The sequence below is a fragment of the Martes martes genome, assembly GCF_963455335.1.
Source record: "Martes martes genome assembly, chromosome: 5".
Lineage (NCBI taxonomy): Eukaryota > Metazoa > Chordata > Mammalia > Carnivora > Mustelidae > Martes > Martes martes.
In genome coordinates this window covers 60,435,888-60,458,733 of record NC_137892.1, presented here as the reverse complement: position 1 = coordinate 60,458,733, position 22,846 = coordinate 60,435,888, and the positions used below count along the sequence as shown (strand labels likewise).

The following is a 22,846-nucleotide window of genomic DNA, read 5'->3' as shown; positions in this document are numbered from 1 at the left end:
AAACCAGGAGATGGTAGCCTCGTTTCTGCTTGGTGTTAAACCTTATGTACTAAGGGACTGGCTCATGGACTTCATTTCATCTTGGCTTCCATGGCTACTTTTCTTTCTCTTATGACTACTTGCCCACATTCTCCATTCATTGAGACTGAATTTTTCTTCCTACTCTGCGCTAAAATGTATCTCTCATACCATCTGCACCTTTTACCTTGGAATAATGTAATAGAGCCGCACACATCTGTGGTACCTAAATAGCTCTGTTGGAAGGACCTGATTATTGATTTTTGTTAAATTAATTAAGTCATCGGTTACTTAGCATCCTCTTTTCCTCCTGCTCATCTTTCAAATGTACTAACTATCTGAAAAAGGCAGAAGAAATCCTAAGGGAAATAATCATTTTAATTCCCACTTATTAGAAGTTATATAAAAGGTTTTAGAAGTTATTAGTTAAAACACGGATTTTTAGATATTTAATACTTCGGTTTCTTATGTGAGCACCACCATCATATCATGCATAATTAAGAGTTAGCTGAGGAGTGCCTGGGTGGCTCAGTTGGTTTAGTGTCTGCCTTCGGCTCAGATCATGATCTCAGGGTCCTGGGGTGGAGCCTAGTGTCAGGCTCCCTGCTCAGCAGGGAGTCTGCTTCTCCCTCTCCTAGCCTCCCACCTGTGTTCTCTCTCGCTCCCCCCACCTTAAAAAAATAAATAAAATCTTTTAAAAAACTCATTTGGCCATATTACCTATAAAAATACAACTGGTATAATTATGGAAGATTAATACAAATAAAATTGTCCTTAAAAATTAAAGATTTACTTGAGACTCTGCATATCAATTTCACATTTAATTTAAAGTAGTCACCTTGTTGTCGAGTTGGGTCCATTCCACTTGGAAGTAATGGCTGACTTCCTGGGACACCTCCAAGTGCCTAGGATAGTTAGTAAAACAAAACAAAACAATATTCTAAGTATTTTCAAAATAAGTACTTTAGCAATTCTCCTTTAAAATTCCTATAATTACAGAACACATATAGTATTTCACCAGATTTCTTATATTTCACATTAATTTATAAATTTTACAGCTCTACATACCAAGTATAAGTTCTTAGTTCTAAGAAGATTCTACCTTGCTCAATTTTGTGGTAAATAAAATAAGTACTTCCTAGAAACAAAAATCTAGGCAAAATTGTCCTCTTTCATACTGAGAAGTACAATGCCTTTCCTTCAAATTAACTTACTATGGGTACTGAAATAACAAATTTTGCTTCTTGAATGTAATCTCTCTATTTTCTACAGATTATTTTACTCATTTGGCATTACAATAGCAGCAGGACTAAAATGCCAAGGGGCCAATAAACTTTTTTTGTCGTTACATTTTCTCTAAGAAACCATTTAGAAAAATAATACTCCAATAAGTTCAAATGATTTGGCTGAATGGAAAAAAGAGAACCAGAAGTGAAAAAGGTGGAGTGATTAACAGACAGGGTTTATTTTATGAAGGGTATGATACTGGATATGTCCTGAATCACAAGTTTCTAATAGTTGTCTGAGCAGCACTTAGAGCTGGACCAAACATGTATCCATTCACATGAACACATAATCCTGACAAGTGGCAAAAATTTCTGTAAGATTCACTAATTTAACTTAAAGCAGAATAAATCTTGCCTACTTAGTGAAAAATTTCAAACATTTCAAAAGAAATTTAATAATAAAAAAATATATATCCAGATCAGAACTATTTTCTTAATCATTCTCACTTGGGATACAGTAGAGAACTGCCATTTCTCAAGTCATTTTTGTAATTCTTTAATTTTTTTTCTTAAAAGCACACTGAATACATACACTACTATATGATCCGTTCCCTGCTTATCTTTCCAGGGTAATTTCTTGCTGCTGTCCCTAACATTCTAAACTAAACTTCCCTCAGGTTTTTTCAATTCATGAATTTAATCAATATCTAAATGCCAACCATTAAAAACAAAACAAAAGTAAACAAAAATAAACAATATCTCATGTCAAGGAACTCACAGACCCTTTTGTGCCTCTTGTTGACATATTTTAGATCTCAGTTTAGGGATCGGTTCCTAGCAAAATTCTTCCATATAACCCCAGTCTGGGATAAGTTCTCCCATTTGTTTTAAACTATGTATATATATATTTCCCAACTTACAAAAAATTCCACAAGCAGTACAAAGGATTCCCATAGACTCTGACACCAACTGCCCAACTGTCAACATTTTACCGCATCTGCCCCTGATCCACCCCTTCTCCTCTCTATATGCACTTATTATCATCAATCTTTTTCAGAACCACCTGACAGCAAGCTGTAGACATTATGCCTCATCACCTCTGAGTACTGCAGAATGCAGTTCTCTAAACAAGGATATTCCCACACAAAACCATAACACAACATTTCAAGATAGGAAACCCACATTGATACAACGCTACCATCCACTCCACAGACCTCAACCATATTTGCCATTTGTCTCCACCATGTTTCTTTTTACTTTCTGTGGCCAGGATCTCACGGAACACATATTGCACTTAGTTATTGTATTTCTTTACCCTTCTCCAAGCAGGAATTATTCTTTAGTCATGTCCTCAGCAGTTTTCCTCCCTGTCATGTCCTCAGCAGTTTTAGAATCTGGGTCTTCAGTTCTACAGGATGATCTTCTGATGCTTTTTCATGACCCCAACTCAGTTCCTATTTTCTTATAAAGATTCCTGAAGAAATGATGCTGTGCTCTTCTTGGTGAATCACTTCAGAGGCACATGATGCTCACTCGTCCCATGACAGGGGATGTTAACATTTTTCATCTGATTGTGTTGGTGTCCACCAGGTCTGTATACTATGGGATCATTACTTTTCCCCTCTGTAATTAATTACTTTTAGTATTAGAGCTATTCCAAGATTGTCAGTATCCTATTCCTCGTCAATCAATTATCTACCCACCAGCATCCACTGACAACTCCTAAGCACTAGGATAGTTGTCAAATGGAGATATTCCTTGTCTATCATTTTATGTGGTTTAGTTGGCATTCCACTGTAAGGAACAACTTTTTGTCCACCTTTCCTTCCTATTTCAATCAATAGGTTGTAATCTATTATTATCATTTATTTTAGTATTCAAATATTCAAGATTTGGCCAGCGGGAGGCTCTTCAAGTCCTTATGGACTTTCGACATGTCTCCATCATATTTTGAGTATTTTCTTCCTTGGATGAGATGTTCCAAGTTCACCTCATATTTTTTTCTAGCCTGGCTCTGAAAACACACCTTACTCCAAAGGGCCCAGAGCCCTGATTTCCTCTAGTGGAGGACAACATTTAGACATCAATATCTGAGCTCTCAGAGTGCTCATTTTAACTTGGTACACTGCTTTTTGGCCCTCTCAGTAGATGCTGCACTAAAAAAACACAAAAAACCAAAACAACAACAACAAAAAAAACCCTGTGAATGTACACACATATACATCTATGACTAACTGTATATCTATGTGTGTGTGAGGAGGGTACGTACCCATGCCATAAATTCCTATTTCCCAGCACCAAGTCAACAGGTCAAATTCCAAAGTAAAACCTTAGGACTATTTTTAACCTTCTTCTTTTTTATGTTTGTAAATAGTTTCTCCTACAGTGAGAAAGCTGACTTCCATTGTCTTCAATATCTTTTACTTTTTTGCTCAGTGCATTTATTTGTTCAATATAACAGGTCTCCCAACCACAACAACCTTTCCTTTTTTCTGCTACCTCTGGATGACTCCTTCCTTCCTGAACATCTTAATATGCTGGGGAGGTAAGGGCTGTTTATGTGCTTTTATAGGATTTTATACCTCATTTTCATAGAACTTAAATACAATCATGGCTTGTTTTCCTCTCTGCATCTCCAATAGACTGTAAACTCTGAAGGGGGTATAGAACCTATCTTGCCTACTGGCTCAGAGAAATATTTATTGAAGACATAAAATAAATAAAATTTAGATTGGGCAATTTTAGGAATCATCAGTGATAAAGTCCTAAGGATGAAATTGACTTCAAAGAAAAAAGATAAAAGATATAACCCTTCTTAAAAATGTTTTTATTTATTTACTTGAGAGAGAGAGAACATGAGCAGGGGTAGGAATAGAGGGGGAGGAAGAGGGAGGAGGAAAGAACCTCAAGCAGACTTTACACTGAATGTGGAGCCTCATGTGGGGCTCAATCTCACAACTCGGAAATCATGATCTGAGCAGAAACCGAGTCAGATGCTTAATGGACTGAGCCACCCAGGGGCCCCACAAAAATATAATTCTTTAAAAATACCGAGGAGATGTAGGAAAGGAAAGTGAAACTGAATAGGAATGAAAGTAGCAAGTGGACCAAGACCAACACTTAATAATAGAGAGTTTTAAGAAGCAAGAAGTAGTCAACACTGTCAAAAGTTATGTAAAAATTGAATTAGAAGAACTGAAATTACACGACTAATTAGCATTATCTTCAATTGTGAGTCTGGAATTCTTACTTTTTTAGGTCTCCAAGTGGTTGAAGTTTTAGAATCTGGACTTAGAATCTGAATTTCTAACTCTCATTAAGGGCGTCATGTTTTATCCCTGGAAACCATTTTCTTCAAACTTTTACTTTCTCCTGTTTATCTTAGAATATCAGAATAGTTGACAAGTCTTTTAGTTTCTACCCATCATTTAAAAATACAGCATAATCTCATAGAAATCATGATCAATATCAGATTGTCTTTCAAAAAGAGTGTCTTTTCTCTAAATCTAACTGCTCAGTCATCAGTGTTTGTCTTTTGGTAGGTCAGAACTCTAACTTTTAAAAGATTTTTTTCAGTCTTGGGATTACCAGATGATTGTTTGATTGTTTTGCCCACTAACAAGGCCATAATCACCACATCCCTTAAAAATTTAACATCAGGAAAAATAAATTTATACATCTTGTGGGTTGATATTTTCATATTTTTAATATGCTAATCACATTCCATTCAGACTTGTATAACTAGTCACAAATTTTGACATACATTCTCTGTTCTACAAAACACCTTCACCTGACAGAGAAAATAACACTAATGATGAGGGCAGTTAATAATAACAAACATAATATCAACAGTAACATACACTTGTGTCTCCTTAAATTTATTATTTCATTCTATGCTTACAACAATCCCATTAAATTATTATTTTTAAGTTATTATTTTTAATCATTCCTGATGAATCCAGTTTTAATACAGTAGTTTTCCCTTGTCTGGAGTTTCACTTTCTGTAGTTTTAGTTAACCCATGGTATACCTCGGTCCTGAAACAGATGATCCCTCTTCTGATGTATTGTCAGGTCAACAGCAGCCTAAAGCTTTGTCACAACCCCTACATCATTCACATCACGTCATCTCATCACATAGGCATGTGATCATTTGAGATCAAGAAGAAAAGTGAGCATAGTACACTAAGATATTTTGGAAGAGAAATAGAGAGAGCTGCAGTCACATAATTTTTACAGTTTATTGTTTTTCATTGTTCTATTTTTTATTAATTATTATTGTTAATCTCTTACTATACCTAATTTATAAATTAAACCTTAGCATAGATATGTATGCATAGGAAAAAATATGGCATATATAGAATTAGGTACTATCTGTTGTTTTCAGGCATTCACTGGAGGTCTTGGAATATATCCTCCATAGATAAGGGGGGACTACTGTTCATAAATTTATTAATTTGTTAATGGTTATACTATGGTAAGAAGCAGAGCCAAGGCTTCAAATCAGGTCAAATATTTCAAAGTTCTAAGTATAGGCCTTAACTCCTAGGATTTAAAATAAATGAAATAATATGAAATTTTATTTAAACAGAAACAAGTGGAGAAATGTCTTGCTTCTTAAAAAAATTAGTTCACAAATTGGGGCGCCTGGGTGGCTCAGTGGGTTAAAGCCTCTGCCTTCGGCCCAGGTCATGATCCCAGGGTCTTGGGATCGAGCCCCATGTCGGGCTCTCTGCTCAGCAGGGAGCCTGCTTCCTCCTCTCTCTCTCTGCCTGCTTCGTTGCCTACTTGTGATTTCTGACTGTCAAATAAATAAATAAAATCTTTAAAAAAAAAAAAAAAAAATTAGTTCACAAATGATGTGATTCCAGTGGTAAGCCCCTCTAGGAACTTAAGATTCTCGTATATATTTTCTTGAATACCGATACCTATATTGTCTCCTCATAGAGACTAAATGCTCACTGATGACGAAAAAAATAGTGAATTTATCAATGCTTTTATGATATAATTCAGTTAGTAATTTCGACCTACCAACATTTTGGATGGGTCCCCTCAATTACATGAAATGAAGTAGAATCACCTAATTAAGAAAGTTTAAAAGTAGAAAGGATTTTAGAAATACTTGAGTCCATTCTCATTTTACTGGTAGGAAAATCAAGGCCCAGAAATTTAAGTGACTAGTTCAAAGTCATGCATTGCTGGACATTGCTGGTATTTGGACCAGCATGCTAAGATGCTTGACAAAAATGAGGTCCTTTCAACAATACCACACTCATTTTTTCCTGCAAAAAGGCACTATCCATAGAAAAGATATTAAAATACAGAAATGTTACAGTCAGTATCAGAAAACATTTGTCTTCAAAGCACAACTCACCATTTGACATATATTTACTTTATTTCTCTTTTGTCTATCTCTCAACTACTGCAAGTACACCATCCAACATACTAGTCCTTTGCCCCATGTAGCCATTTAAATTAAAATTAATAAAGTTAGGGGCACCTGGGTGGCTCAGTCAGTTAAGCAGCTGCCTTTGGCTTGGGTTGTGATCCTAGGGTCCTGGGATTGAGCCCTGCCTCTGGTTCCCTGCTCAGCGGAGAGCCTGCTTCTCCCTCTCCCTTTGTCTGCTGCTCTGCCTACTTGTGCTCTCTCTCTAGCTCTCTCAAATAAATAAATAAAATCTTTAAAAAATTTTAAATTAACAAAGTTTTAAAAAATGTTCTATTTGGTAGTGGTGAATTAGAATAACAACTCCATAAGAAAGAGGGGTTTCTCATTAGTTTGTTGATGTATGCCTATAAGTAGAATGGGTCCTAACACACAGTAAAACTCAACAAATATTTGTTGAATGACTGAATATTTTTGAGACAGATTTCGTATAGCCCAATGAAGTTTCCAATCAAATACATGGCAATGGACTTTTTTTTGACTTATATCCAAAAAGGGAATATCTTTTATCTGTGATAAAAATGTTGTAAGATAATAAGATACGTTTTGGCACTAATAATACATTGTATGTTAATAAAAAAATTAAAAAAATTTTTAAAAAGATATGTTTTGGCAGAAGAAGTAAACACTGTACCAAAAAATTCTACACACATAACTTAAGCAAGATTGTACAGCATTTACTATGTTCAGTCTTCTTGATTTGGGACGGAGAATGAGTTTCTTTTGTGCCAGACATTTTGAGTTTGTGAATTTCCTATGTTCTACAAAGGTAGAAATTGTAAAGGTAATATATATACACTCATAATTCAAAGTCATAAGAAAATAATGTTTTTTAATTGTTTCAAATAATCATTTAAATATATTAGTAGTGTAATTATCACAATAATAAAGAAATAAGAAGATCTCAATGACAGAAAGGGATATTTTGAACTGGCCAAAAAAATTACTATATGCTTTCATTATTAATCACTGATTTATATTAGACAGGTGCAACATTTAATTTTTAAAGCTAGAGATTTACTATAGCCATCCTTAAAACTTCAGCTATAAGAATCCTATTATTGACTCAATATAGAACATACTTCTCTATATGCAGCTGAGGTCTTAGTTCTTACAGTGATATCATTAAATAAAAGTAAAGTTCTACATGTGGAAAATTTTATCAAGACAAAATTATTGGGAAAGGACATGCTAAATGGCATTTATTCTGAAAGGAGAACATGAAGTGTACTTTAAAACATAGGTAACTTGTTATAGGAATATGTAAACTTATTTTCAGTGTATGAGTAAACATCCCAACAACTTTTTTCTGCTCAAATGCCTATTCGTATTTTCCCTATGTGAAAAGTAATGTAGAAAATCTTTTTTAAGATTTGCCTATCTTTAGCATCCATTATGTTTTTCATTTTATCATGTAAGAACTATATATTCAATATTAATGAAGGATAATCTTATATACTGAATAATCAGAAAAATAAAATATCTGTACTTTTACTTATCTATTATATGCTTAACTAATAATATCTTCTTCTAATCCCAAATGAAATACTTGTCCAATGCAAATTTTAAAATGCAGAAATAAAAAAGAAATCATTCATAATTCTATTATCCAGAAATAAAGGACATAGTCCTTACAGTCATTGACAAATGTGTGTATGTGTGTGTGGTGAGCTGGGGAAACTATCTGAGTTCGTACAGTGATATAGAAGAGGTGATATACTACATGGGCTTTGTGACTTCTTCACAGCTGGTAATAGATCATAAACATTTTATTCTATCAAAAATTTATTTCTACAACATGCCTTTTAGTAGCTGCATACTATTTCACCATTTGGATATGTCATCATGTCTTTAACTACTCATCTACTATTGGAGAAATATCTTTGAGACTTTCAGTAGAATGGTCAAATGCAGTGTGTTTTTAGTTAGCAATAATCGTGCCTCGGATAAACCTCATTGGCTACGATAGCCACTGCGCAAAGCTTGCAGTGTGTTTTTAGAATACCAGTATCAGCTTTAGAATACAAAATGGTCAACAGCATTAACCATGTCACATACCTGTTTACAGAGTTTCAGGAATGGTCAGAAATAAAGGATAAACTAAAAATTCTATGGAGTCAATAAATTCATAGTTTATTCTTGGTGTCACTCATTAATAGTCTCTGTATTTCTGGAGGCTTTAGTTTCCTCAGCATAGTGTTGAATAAACATTGTGAACTTTTCTGATTCAACTTTTTATCTAAGAGAAGGGTAAAGGCTTGTTCTACTCCAGGTTCTAGGTGCTGCACACCAATTACCTATTCTGACAGCTGAACCAATTTCAGTGTAAAATTGTATAGTCAAATATATTTTTTAGACTTAACTTCTATCTTGCATATGTTTTTATATGTATTTATTCTTTGCACTACTGTATATTTTTGTATTCTACTTTTCTTCCATATTTTAGAGACCATTACCCCTTCCTATATATATATATTTTTTTTTTGGTAAAGTATATTATACCATCTTCCAAATATCCAGTCCTATAAATATACATCTAGTATAAAGCATTGTAAATTTAGTCTAGAACCATAAAAACCATCTCAGGAGAATTTAAGTTAAAATCTACAGTCTAATCACTAGAAGTTACAAATTCTGAAAAATCTGTTTATTAAAGGAAAGACTTTTACATATTCAAAATGATTAGTCAACACCATTGGAGAGTATTTCACTCTATCTTCTTAGATAGAATCTATCAGAAAAATAAATTTTAATTAGGTTACAATCATTCTAAATGAAGATGAAACAAAAAAAATACTTAACATATTTGTGTTGTTTTTATATGCAACATCCCAATTAACCATCAAAAGTAGTTTTTCCAATTCTACTTTAATGACTACATAATGAAATTGAAGAAACATTCTGTTGCTTGAAAATGTCATGCTCCTGAAAAGGTTAAACATTTCCTAAAACAATATGTTTACACTATTAGCACAATTAATTTGCTCAGAAAATTCTTTTTAAAAATAGTATAAATGTAAATTATTACAGATTTGAGAGACAGATGCTTGAATTAATGAAGCTTAACTATGTAAATGTGTGTGGGGGGATGAGTGGACAAAAGAGCCACTTGGACAAGAGTATAATTATTTTAAAATACACTTAGATAAACACTGTTTAAAATTCTTGAGGAAAAAGACCCTGCGTCACAATTCTTTATTACCTTTAAAATTTTAATTGCCTCTTTAAAAAATCTAAAGACATCATGTACTTGCTCTTAAAAAAAGTTTCAAACAATCTAGATTTACCACAACCCGTTCCTCTTCCACAAAGTGTGTTTTCTAATTTAGGAGTCTTGGTAGATATGGAACCCAGCATTGTATGTTACACATGGCAGGCATTTCAACAACGCCAAATGCAGTTCCAATAATCCCATCAGATTTTCATCATTGATATGAAATACATGGAGTCAAAAAATTTTAGTAACATACTGGTACAAGAAATTCACATTTCTCTAATTCAGATGTTCAGGAACCTATTAGATCTACATAACATACAAGGCTATGGATAGGGCATCTGAAACATCATGAAGACTCCAATGAAAGATACAACTTTCCATCTCTGAGAAGGAAATTCTAAAGACTCCATCACCTATACAAGTAGATCTGACTGTCAGGTTTGCCCACAGAGAAAACAAAATTCCCATATGTTGCAACATTTGGCATCTGTGCACTCCCTCTTTCTATTTCATGCCATGTTTCCCTGGCCCTATATACTGAATGCAGATTCAGTATGAAGGGAAAAGCTCCTCCAGCTGCTAACATGAGGACTCCCAGCACTATAACCATGAGAGGATCCGGCACTGCTGCCTGTTTAAAGCTCTCCCCTGGGGGCAGACTTGGGTGCCAGCATTCCTTGCTGTGCACGAGAAGCGGAGAACACCAGCAAACTGAGACACTTCAAGGACACTGCATAATTTCAGCAAGAGTTAGGAGAGGAGAAGCAGAACTCTGTTGCTATCAAATATGCTAGGAAGCTCAACTTTCTTGTTGCAGTTTTGGCCAGGAAGGAAGTTTAGATAGAAAGACAGTAAGAATGAGAAAATATTTACTGGAATAACAGGGCTTACTTTAGATCCTGGAAAATGCTGAGGCATACAATAACAGAATTAAAGAAAGTAACAAAACAATCACTCTACATAAATATGCCATAAAATTAAGCATTTAATTTCTTCTTGTGTTATATAAATGTACATTTTCTGTATCTGAAAACTAAATTATAAACTCCTTGGAAGTAAAAATTGTGTTTTATTGTCTTTAGCAAATAAATATTTCAGGCTTTGAGAAAAAATACTATGTGAGAATAAAAGCTTATGAAATCTCAGAGCTCGAGTAGGTAAACAAAATTGGAAGATCTATTGCTAATGACTTATTTATTAATAGATCTAACCCTTCTAGAAGCAGCTAATTATATTCTCAGTATATCATTATAATTGCGCAAAACTGATATGAGTATTATAACCATGATATTGAAACTATATTCTATAAAAATAAAGCAAAGTATTTTATCGCTCTCTTTTAAATAACAGTACTGAGCATTTACCAAAATTATACACACACACACACACACACACACACACACACACATAATTAGGTTCAAAGTATACAGTAGACTTCAAGGCTCAGCAAACTTTTTTTCTGTAAAGATCCACATAATAAGTATCTGAGGGTTGCAGGCTACATATGGTCTCCCATGACCACTCAAATCTACTGCAGTGTAAAAGAAGTCACAGACAATATGTAAATGAATGAATGTTGCTGTTTTCCAATCAAACTTTATTTACAAAAACAGTCAGCCAACATAGGTACAGTAGTTTGCCAGTCCTTGAAGGAGATTACATATTACCAGAAGTAACACTCAATGGGATGGAGAAAGGATAATATAGTATTTTTCTAGGAAAAATTATTCATGACATTTTAAAAATCTTTACTGATTCTTAAAAGCAACAACAACAAAACCCACAGACGTAAGTAGTGCACGAATCTGAATCTTACCTGGTTAGGTATTCTCAACGGCGGCCTTGGACCTCCAGGGTACCGAGGTGACATAAAAGGCTATTGAAGTAGAACAAGTAAATAAACAAAACAAAACAAAAAAACAGCACAATGTAAAATACGGATCTGAAAATGAACTGTTTTAAAGACTTTTCGAATTATACAAAACATAAATCAACTTATTTCCCCATGTGGTTTCTTTCAGGAGAATAAACGCTTTTAAGAAAAAACACAATCCAATTTTTTATTTTGTGGAATATCTGGAACTTTTTCCAAAAAGAATATAAAAACATCAAAGATGACTAAAGTAACTAAAGCAAATTTTAAAAAAAATGTTAGTTATTATTAAGATAATGGCATTAAAAAAAAAAAAAGGTTAAGGAATTTAGGCACCTGAATCTCAGCAAAGACTTCAGGAAGAAGCTTATTGGCCACATCATTATATAGACTGGGTTCTAAACATATACTTTGGACTCAATTATTCAGTTTGGTTATCAATTTCCTCTAATAATTTTAAAGTTGCAGAATTTCTTCACTTTTTCTTTCATACTTGTTTAAAATGGCAAAGAAATTTCTCTTCCATAGGTTTTTTTATGGTGAAAAGAGCTTTGGCTTTCCTTTTTCAAGTGTCTGTTATAATTCAAATTTGATTATAAATTTTAAAGTTGAAATTTCTTTGTGTATTTTGAGCCTAGCAGGTTATGAGCTGTGTACTTTTAACAAAAGAAAAAAAATTGGTCTTACATTAAAATTCAAGTCAATTTATCTTGTTAGATGAATCAGATTCTGCTAAAATGTGCTGACTCTGTCAGACCAAAAAACATCTGAAAAATATCCTAAAAATAACATTTCAATTATTGTCCAATGTTTACTGGAAGAATATTTTCAGTCACTCAGATTCAGGCATCAAACTTTTCAAAGTATATTCCTAATGTTATTCAGAAATCCATTTTTACAGAAAAATTATGTAATTTTGTTTAATTATGTTACACTATATAATTTATTTAAACTTAAGATTACTCCTTACATGTAACATTAAGTAAATTATCAGCTCTAAATGGTTGAATATCATAAAGTAAAATATTAAGAGTGAAGTAATATAAGTTAAAGATCAATTTAATAGAAGCTTGGGTAAGCCAAATCTATAGTACTTCACATAATTAAATTCTACAATCATAACATATCTTCTATAAACATTTTAGAAAATGAGCATGCAGTTCTTCGCTACATTTTGACAACAGGGTCATCTTAAAAAAGTACCATCTGAAAAATAAAATCCTAACAAATTTATGTTGAATGGACTGTTTCTATAATATTTTTTGGAAGATTTGACAAACCAACAAGAGGAACTTTAGAGTTAAACAAGCAATTCAGTTTTTTGCTTTCTGTGTTCTCATGTTAGACCATTATTACATGTTCTTACATGCTAATCTTTATGTTAATCAGGAGATCATTTTAAATGGACAGACACACTAGATTATTCAGGTTAATACTGTCACCTCCTGATAAAACTTCAGTGGGTTTTCCAATTTTAACACTTAAAGAATGTTTTATTTTCACGTATTTGATCAAAATTGTTTCTCTTTTACCCTTTCTAGACTCTACTTCAAACAGAATTAGTTAACTATACTGCCAACTAGAAGCTTATCCCAATATTCACACTCTGCTTTATTTTTCATCACCTGATATCATAACTGCCTTTTAAATTCTGAACTCATTTTAAAAATTTGATAATTACATATTGTATCATTGGTCTTGGGATGTTTGTCTTCCTTTTACGAAGTGATGTTTTATGAGACATTTATTAATCAATATATCGATTTAGTTTTTGAAACATGAGAGAAATAAAAACAGGTTACTAATAATTCCTGTCTATAAAATTCACTTTGAAATGGAATGCAAAGTAGAAATTATGTTAAAAATATTATTAAATACCAAATGCTGAGATAAACATTGAGATGGACCTTATCTGAAATAGAACATTTGAGATTTGCATATTCCTCTGAATGTAAAATGATGTTTTCAGTGTTAATATAATGGACTATCTGAAAAGAGAAATTTTCTCTAATCGATTGTACTGTGAATAAACATACTTTAATGGGATTGTCATACTCTCCTATCTGACTGTGAGGCGCCCTCCAGGGACTACTGGGCAGGAGAGGCAGAGCATGTGGTCGCTGGGAAGCTACAGACCTCTGTAGAGGAAGATTGGGAGAGAAAAAGATTCTCTCTTTAGTTCATTTATTTCCTCTTTTATGCCCTCTTCCAAGTTCAAATTTATGTGGTTTTGGCAGAAAAAAAAAAAGAAAAGAAAAGAAAACCACTTATAAATTCCCATCTGTATCAATCCAATTAAAGGAAAAATGACAAAAATCTAGTTAACTGGAATAAAAATCTACTACCTTTATCTAAAATACAAAGACTGCTATGGGTAAAGCATATCATTTTGATATCAGATTAGTGCTGTTACAACATAAGCTGTTACTATCCAGATTGATCATTACCTTAAGTTACCCAATTAATCACATAGGTCCTCACTTGCCTACTTCTTGAGGTATAGACACAACAACTGAACCCACAAGAGTTTGCATATTAGCAACTGAGAATATTCAACTAATATTTGTACTTCACCATTCAGAAGCCAATTTCTTTTCAAGTATAATTCAAGATAATAAAACTAGTTTAAATTCTTTAACGGTAAAATATTAATCTAAGAGGTTACCAGCTGATAATATAAAGTGTATCTACTGACAGACATGTCATACTCTTCACTAATAGCTTGGGAAGACCAGGTTCTTCAAAAGAATTTTTGGCTAGGAAATACTCTTTATATTTGGGGGGAAAAGTTTTTGGTTTTTTTAAATAGTTTGAGCATTAAAATATTTGCCTGAAGGTATCATGATGTTGAATCAATATTTTAACTGGAAAAAGCCTTCACCCTGAAAAAGATATTTATAACGTGTGTGAAAAGAATATTTGGCTGGGAGTCAGGGCCTGGGTTCTAGTTTTGCAATAACTAATTAGCAGAGGGGCCCTGGGCTAGAAAACCTTCCAGGGCTTTAATTTTCTCAACCATAAAATGAGGGACTTGGACTGGATAATCTCTAAAGTCCCCTAGAAAAATGAACAAAACAAAACCAAACCAAAAACAAAACTCCATGATTCTGTGTTAATTATCTCCAGCATCACCCTTAAGGATACAGATTTGTATACTGTAAATAGCTATAAATATTTGAAGTGTGTAGGGATGGGGATATAGGCATATGTTCCTGACTCACAAACCAGTAGTATCAAGGAGCTGGAGAAATGTATTCCCATACTTTTCAGAGAAAAGGAAAACCTAGTTAAAGAAGAAAAAAGAATAATCCAGCAATGATGCACTTTGTTCAGATCAAAGGTCAATGGGAAGAATTAAAAAAAAAAAAAAACCAAACTGAACTTATCAATTAAAAGGTATAGTAGCAATTCTTTAATTCAACAAATGTATGTTCAATACCTATAAGACACTTGGGCTAAGTTGTTGGGCACTGCAGTGAACAATGCAGATAAAAATCACTGCCCTCTGATTAAGATTTCTTAAGGTTCCTGTCTTGTAATTAATAGGAGAAGAAATCTTCTGGAAAAACTGCTTTCTCTATCAGTCCACTAATATGAAGAAGTAGAATGTTCTCTTCACCAAATGGCAAAGTATCAATGAAAACCCGCAGAAAATAATATTTCAATCTGGTGTCTTCCCTCTGAAGTTATAATTACATCACCCTGACTTGATAGAACATGTAGTGCTATGAAGGAATGAAAATCAACGCTATGCTTCGGTTTTGGAAAAAAGCTTTCCAAATAAGGCAAAATTCATGGAGTCAAGTTCTTTATAACACAAGATAAAATGAGTAGCACTGTTTGTATTCTGACATATGGAAACTACATTTATAGACAGAAATTCTCCTTTCTACATGTTTCAGCTATCTGCCCCCCAAAATGGAATAACCCAAAGTGAAAGGAAAAAAAAATATACAAAGCCTGAGAATTCAATAAAATTTGGTGACTAAATGAATGGGGAGAAAAAAAGTCTAATAGAAATAAAAACCAAATGTCCATCTCATTTCCTCTAAGTAGTTTTTTATAGAAAAGCTCATACCATTCAGAATCATAATTTATTTCAGAATGAATGTCATTCAGTCTTAAAGGATTATTATTTTCCATTACACCAAGAATTATTCATGGAATTTTAAACTTCTGCTTCCCTAAAAGAGAGATTTTCCTTTATTCTTTGCCCTTTTTTTGCTAGGGGAAGGTAGTCCATGTCTTTTTATTTGATCTTTCATAAACCCTTAGTGCTTTATCTCAATGCCCTAGGAATTAGAAAGAACTAACTCTTTCCTCACTTTAGGGAAAGTTAGATTGCTCAGCATGATTCTTTCCTTCTTGAAGATCCCAAATATTCCCAATGGAATCATTTTATAAATAATTTACCCTCCTGAGAAATAAAGAAAATAGAAGTGAAGGCTGTAGAAATACAGGATAGAAGAGGAAAACTAAGATCATTCATGAAAGAAGAGTTGACAAGATATGACAATGCACTGGATATATGGAATGAGAGAAAGAGAGGAATTAAAGATAAATCCCCAATTTTTGGCTTAAGGTTATTCTTTTACAGAAGTAGGTAAGATCCAAGGTTTAAGTGATACTTGTAATCTGATTTCCATTCTAGACTGGGAGCTTCTCATAGGCTGATGCCATAGCATCTAATGTGGTATTAAGCACATACTAGGCATTCAGCATATTTTTTAAATGAATAAAGAAATATGTGGTATCTTTAAGCAGAAGGAGGGTAGAGAAGCACAGAGCTTGAGTATTTCAGTTATGGCTTTAAGGGCATTGGTACAGGGGAACAGATTTTCTTCCAACTGTGAACCTTTGTGTTATTATTGATTCAAGATGAGTTTTGGGGGGACATATATATAAAAATATTCAACTTAAAAAAATAAGATAACTTACTTATCCTGAAATTATAGGTGCTAAGAACCACTTTAAGCCTTAACTTCTTTTAATATCTTTGATCAAATCTTACATGAGACATTGCTCAAATGTTAACTGTAATATTTTCTTTTAAAAATCTTTTTTTTTTTTTTTTTAGTATAGCTTTAACTACATTTGAGTGTGGCTGACGTACAGTGTTATATTAGTTTCAGGTGTACAACAGTGATTCGACAAGTTTACACATTATGCTATGCTCCCAAGTGCAGCTACCATCAGTCACCATAATATTTTCTAACATTTTAATAGTTTTTTTAGAAAACATATAACCATGATTTATTCACCAGAATATTCTCTGTTTCTTGAGACTACCCAATATTCTCCTTTCTCTGCCAAGTAAATTTCTACTAATCTCCCTAGGGACAGTTTAAATGTCACTCCCTCTCTGAAGAATCTCTATAGGCTCTTCCTCTTTCGACTTCTTAGCACTTCGCTCATACCGTTTTCCTACAGGACTCAGTGCACTGCAGTATAATGTGTGCCCTGATATGAAGGAAACCCACTTCAGAGGAAAAAACACAAAACCGTATCAGAGCAAGAAATTATCTTTTTAAAAAATATTTTATTTATTTATTCATGAGAGAGACAGAAGGAGAAGCAGGCTCCCTACTGAACAGGGAGCCCAATATGGGACTCGATGCCAGGACACTTGGGATCACGACCTGAGGTGAAGGCAGACGCTTAACCGACTGAGCAATCCAGGCACCCCAGAGCAAGAAATTATCTTAACGTCAAGGTAATTAATCCATAAAATAAAGCTGGTATTTCCAAGAATTCTTAAAGTTGATGCAGCAATATATAAATCAGTTTATCTCTCCCTCTCTCTCTCTTTTTTCCCCAGGGGGAGAAAGTCAGGGTGGGGGGCAGAGGGAGAGAGAGAATCTTAAGCAGGCACTACAACCACTGCAGAGCCCCACACAGCAATGGATCTCACAACCCCAATATCATGACCTGAGCCAAAATCAAAAGTTGGACACCCAACTGACTGAGCCACCCAGGTGCCCAAATCACCTTATATCTTATTTTAAATATCTCAATATGGCTTTAGAAACTCTTTATTTATTTATTTTTAAAGACTTTATTTTTAAGTAATCTCTACACCCTACTTGGGGCTCAAACTCAACCCCCTAGATCAAGAGTCAGATGTTCTACCAACTAAGCCAGCCAGGTGTCCCTAGAAAGTCTTTAAGTATTAGTCTCTGAGAATAAATTGATAATAAAGAAAATTTAAAATCATTAAAAATAAGCTTCTTTAAAATGCCACTTAAGCATTTCCTATATACTATTTATACATGTAACATATACAATTTTCTATGTACTATATTTTATTTTATTAGCACAATTTAGAATAAATCAATGAAGAAGAGAAGAAAAATATCGATTTCTTTAGAATGGACAAATGTAACATTTAGAAGTTTGAGGTATGTTCTAAAACACAATTTTACAGGACTTACCTAATGTAAAGTAACTGAACTTTTCTGAGGACAAAATTATTCATGTGAAATTTGCTTCTAATTTTGAAAAAAATAGTAACTTTTAAAATGACTGAAAGAACACAATTACCAAGTTTTAGAAAATATGAACTGACAATAATTTCAAAAATGCTCACTTAAAAAATGACCTCCTCACAGAATTACTCAACTGAAGTTTTAAAGTTTTATATTGTACAATTATAATAAAATCTGACTCATAAAATTTTATTTGGATATAACTTTTGGATGTATTTTATAGCACAAAGTTTTACTTTTTAGAGTTTACTAGGTCAACCTCCTTATGTAAAAGGAAACCAAAGACCAAATTTCTTAATTGCCATTTTAGTTTTCTTATAGAGATAACATCTTGCTACAGTAATACCTTTATGGAATGAAGGCAGGTACACATACTTCATTCTTATGACCAACTGACCATAAATAAATTGCCTGACTTGGCACTTCCTCCTCGGCCCCCCAGCAACTGTGCAACCATTCACTTAATGCAGAATTCCTTACCCTTGCTACCACTCAACCAGGAAAAGCTGAAAAGGCAGTTGTATTTCAGGTAAGCAAGTTAATTTGCATATAAAGCATTAAGTAGCCTGTGTTCTTGATTCACTGAACTAAAAGAAATGCGACAACTGAAATAAAATCAATTTAGTAAGCTCTAGCTCTCTTTTCTTACATATTCTTGGTAGAGTTTTGATAATATATGTTGTCTTTAATCCACTTATTAGTGTTTTTAAGTCACATGCCAAAAGGCAATAGAAGATGAGAACAGAATGGTGATAAATGAGTGTGGTGTTATTAGAAGAGTATCATCATTATAATCAAACTGTTCATTATAATCTGATAACTTATAATGAGGTTCATGAGGAAGGAAAGGAAGCAGTTAGCACATTCTAAGAGAGAATGTACAGAGTTGCATTCAATAAATATTTGGCTGGTTCCATAGCTGGCTCATTGACTAAGTGAATGAACAACACTGATGGAAGAAAACAGCCAAAGATGGAATAAAGTTTGGTTCTCTTGCATAAACTCTCACCTGATCAATGTGTCTTGTTAAAAATAGGTGATACCTCGGGGTGCCTGGGTAGCTCAGTCAGTTAAGTGTCTGCCTTCAGATCAGGTCACGATCACAGGGTACTGGGATTGAATCCTGCATTGGGCTCCCTGCTCAGTGGAGAGTCTGCTTCTCTCTCTCCCTCTGCCCCTGCCCCTCCTCACTGCTCATTCATTCTTTTTCCCTCTATCTCTCCCAAACAAATAAATAAATACAATCTTAAAAAACAAAAATAGGTGATTATCTCCTGCTGTTATAAACAGGAAGCCACAGGATTAGCTGGTTTGTTTAGTGAGTACATGCTTATCGATTATGTATAGAAGGGAAAACCCTGTTTGCTTCAGTAGGATAATTTATATCTTCCAGAGGACATAATAAAAACAGTAAGGAACGAAGTGTTGACCCCAAGAAGATGCTGAATTATAATTACAATATCTCTATCAACAACATCTAAGAGAATTTCTCATGGAGATGACTAATAAGGCCTTTTACCCCCTCCTACTCCTTTCAGGTTTCTTTTGTTATTTCTGGGGTGTCAGGTTTGACAAAAATGTTTCTTAGTTTTACAAACTGGAAGTACTTAGTAGCCAGTTTTTGCTATAAAAGGATGTCAGGTTAATTTACATATAAGTTGGCAAAACAAAAAAGAAAAGTGTGGTACTTTAATTGAACTTTTCCTGAAGCGAAGACCAGCCTTGAGAAGGGCTATCAATTCCTCACTGCAGGTCAGTTCTCAGTTGTCTCCTACAGAGCCGCGCTTACACAAAGGACCCTACCTCATCTTTTTAGACTGGAATCTATTCAGAGAGAGAGAATCCTCAGGCATGTTGAAGATGACTACGTATTTTCTTTCCATTAAGAAAGGCTCAGCATTTTAGTAAGAACATTAAACATTCTGTCTTGTCATATTGTCTTTAGCCCATAACCATCTCTAACCCAAAATCTAAGAAAATAGTTATTTGCCAAAAAATAATCTGCTTCTGTCACCATTTAGGCAAAAACATAAGCTGCAAGGTGACATACAGGCAGGAAAAATATTATATTAACTACATGTAGACCAAATATCTACTTGGTCCTGTGCAGTTATGGCCTTAGACAGATTTAATCCTTCTGAAATTTTTTATGTACTGTTTAAGCAGACAAAGGGAATAAGTAAGAAACAATTCTATGACATGAAAATCGTTCTAGAATCTTGCAAGGGAAAAACTTCTCCCCAACAAAATTTCTGGAAATGTTAAATATGGCAGGTTCTAATTATTTTTTATAGTCCTGGAAAGGTAATAAAAATATGTTCACTGTAAGATTTTACCCAAAGCATAAACATTCCTTTAAACACTAAATTTCCTTTTACTTGCTCTGTGACCATTTTTTAGTTAATTCAGTTCTCTTTACTGTACAAGATCTTCCTTTATATATTTCACTTTTTTTTTTTAAGAGAAGGAGGTGGGAAAGGGCAGAAGGAGAGGGAGAGAGAGAATCTTAAGCAGGTTCCACACCTAGCATGGAGCTGACTCAGAGCTTGATCTCACAACCTCAAGATCATGACCTGAGCCAAAATTAAGAGCTGGATGCTTAACCAACTGAGCCACCCAGACACCTCACATTTTCTTAGATAGATTTCTAGTCTCTATTTTTCAATTCTCTATTTCACTTAGAAGTAAATCTTCTTTTTAAATTGTGCTTTCTTGAACTCATGTTCTATCAATAATAAATATTGAGAATATTATTTTGAAAAATCTTTAGTGTTGTGACTTCTGCATTTTACCACAGCCATCTTTCATATAGTAAAAATGTTCACATATTTTAATTTTTATAATTCCATGAGATGCTTCATGAGTTTTCTGTAGAAAAGTAATGAAGCATAAATTATACATCAAATAAATTTCGTCAAAGTTACTTTACAATTCATATATCTTAATTTGTTTAGTTTCTTTTCTGTTTTCCATAAAAACCTCCATCAGACATTACTGACACCCCAGTGGATAAGACACTCTTGATTAACACATTTTAATTCCAACTAGTATTAAACTAATTTAGCTCACAAAATGACATACTTGTGCTAGCGCATTCTGCTGATAAGCATAAATATGTAGCTTATCTCCCATACATCTTACATATTCTATCATCATCAACACTTAATTAAAATAACTCATATAAAATAACTGTAAAGTATTACCAGATCCAGCTTCCTAGATGTTATTTTTGTAAGGCTAATCCAATTCAGCACAGTCTTATAAGCAGGTTGATTCTTTTGATATGGATTTAGTCTAAGCATCAAAATTGCTCACTCACATTATGGGCCTTTTCAAGAAGATAAGACTATTTTTCAAGCCTTCATTACATATATTAGAGGTGTATAGCAATGGACTTCTGGACTGTGAATGGGGACCAAGCTGTCTGTTGGTCTAAGCTATAATAGTTTGATACCATTCTATAAAAAGCTTTAATAATTTGTTTTAGATTAATTTATATTCACAAATACATATAGACACATTTTTTATGTTGTTGTTGTCTGTGACACAAGTAGCTGGAGTCCTACATAAGCTGAATCTGGCTCCGTACTCCCTCCCACTACTGACCAAAGTCCCAGACAGATCAGCCCATCTTAATGCATTAAAAAAATTACAATATGGGTATGAAAAAACATGTTTGGAATTTATAATTTATAAAGGAAGCTATAACAATCATTTTTAAAAACCACTCTTATTTTTTCACTAAAGAATGTAAAAGTATTCCATTCTTCCTTTTCCCTATTTTATATTCATACTTCCATCTAAATGTGCCACAGAAGAGAGGTATTTTAATTTATCTACATGTACCATTGGAAAAAAAGAAAGAAAGAGAGAGGGAGGGAGGGAGGGAAGAAGGAAGGAAAGCATGCTACTTTTTTCTTATCCTTCTGATAATATGGTAGAGAAGATTCTACTAATTAAGCAGTAGTCTTTTCAAATTCTCAAATAGCAGTAAGAATGTGAAACAAACTGGGCTATGGTCTTGGTCTTCTTTTTTTTTTTTTTAACACATTCTTCTCTTGTTTCTTTTTTAAAGATTTTATTTATTTGACAGAGATCACAAGTAGGCAGAGAGGCAGGCAGAGATAGAGAGGAAGGGAAGCAGGCTCCCTGCTGAGCAGAGAGCCCGATGCGGGGCTCGATCCCAGGACCCTGAGATCATGACCTGAGCTGAAGGCAGAGGCTTTAACCCACTGAGCCACCCAGGTGCCCCTGGTCTTGGTCTTCTAATACAAGTGGCAGATTATATATATATATTTACTTTCCTTAAAAATGAAATGATACTCTCATATTCACTTGGTTACTTTCCTATAAACATAAAATCTATACTTACAGTTACACAACTCATGTCTAAACTTTATAGAATAATCTTTCTACAGAACACGTTTTTATAGCAATTGTTAATGTACCAAAAAGTCTGTTTTGAAACTAGAGCTTACTAATTCGACTAATGTATATTAATTGCATGTATATTAATTGCACAAATTGCAAATTGCAGAAAGTGAAGTTATTTTTCCATCTCCAATTTAAAATACACATTTTG

At 33.6% G+C, this 22,846-nt stretch overlaps 1 protein-coding gene across 4 annotated transcripts in view; it reads right to left on the bottom strand.

The window, feature by feature from the left end:
* SSBP2 (single stranded DNA binding protein 2) overlaps window positions 1-22,846 on the bottom strand; it is a 298,558-nt gene that overhangs the window by 51,221 nt on the left and 224,491 nt on the right. For all 4 annotated transcript variants that reach the window (XM_080804679.1, XM_080804678.1, XM_080804680.1 and 1 more), the window contains 2 exons: window positions 11,723-11,782; window positions 857-923 (listed from right to left, as the gene is read on the bottom strand). In XM_080804679.1, coding sequence (XP_080660805.1) covers window positions 857-923; window positions 11,723-11,782 — 127 coding nt within the window. The remainder of the gene's footprint in view (window positions 1-856; window positions 924-11,722; window positions 11,783-22,846) is intronic.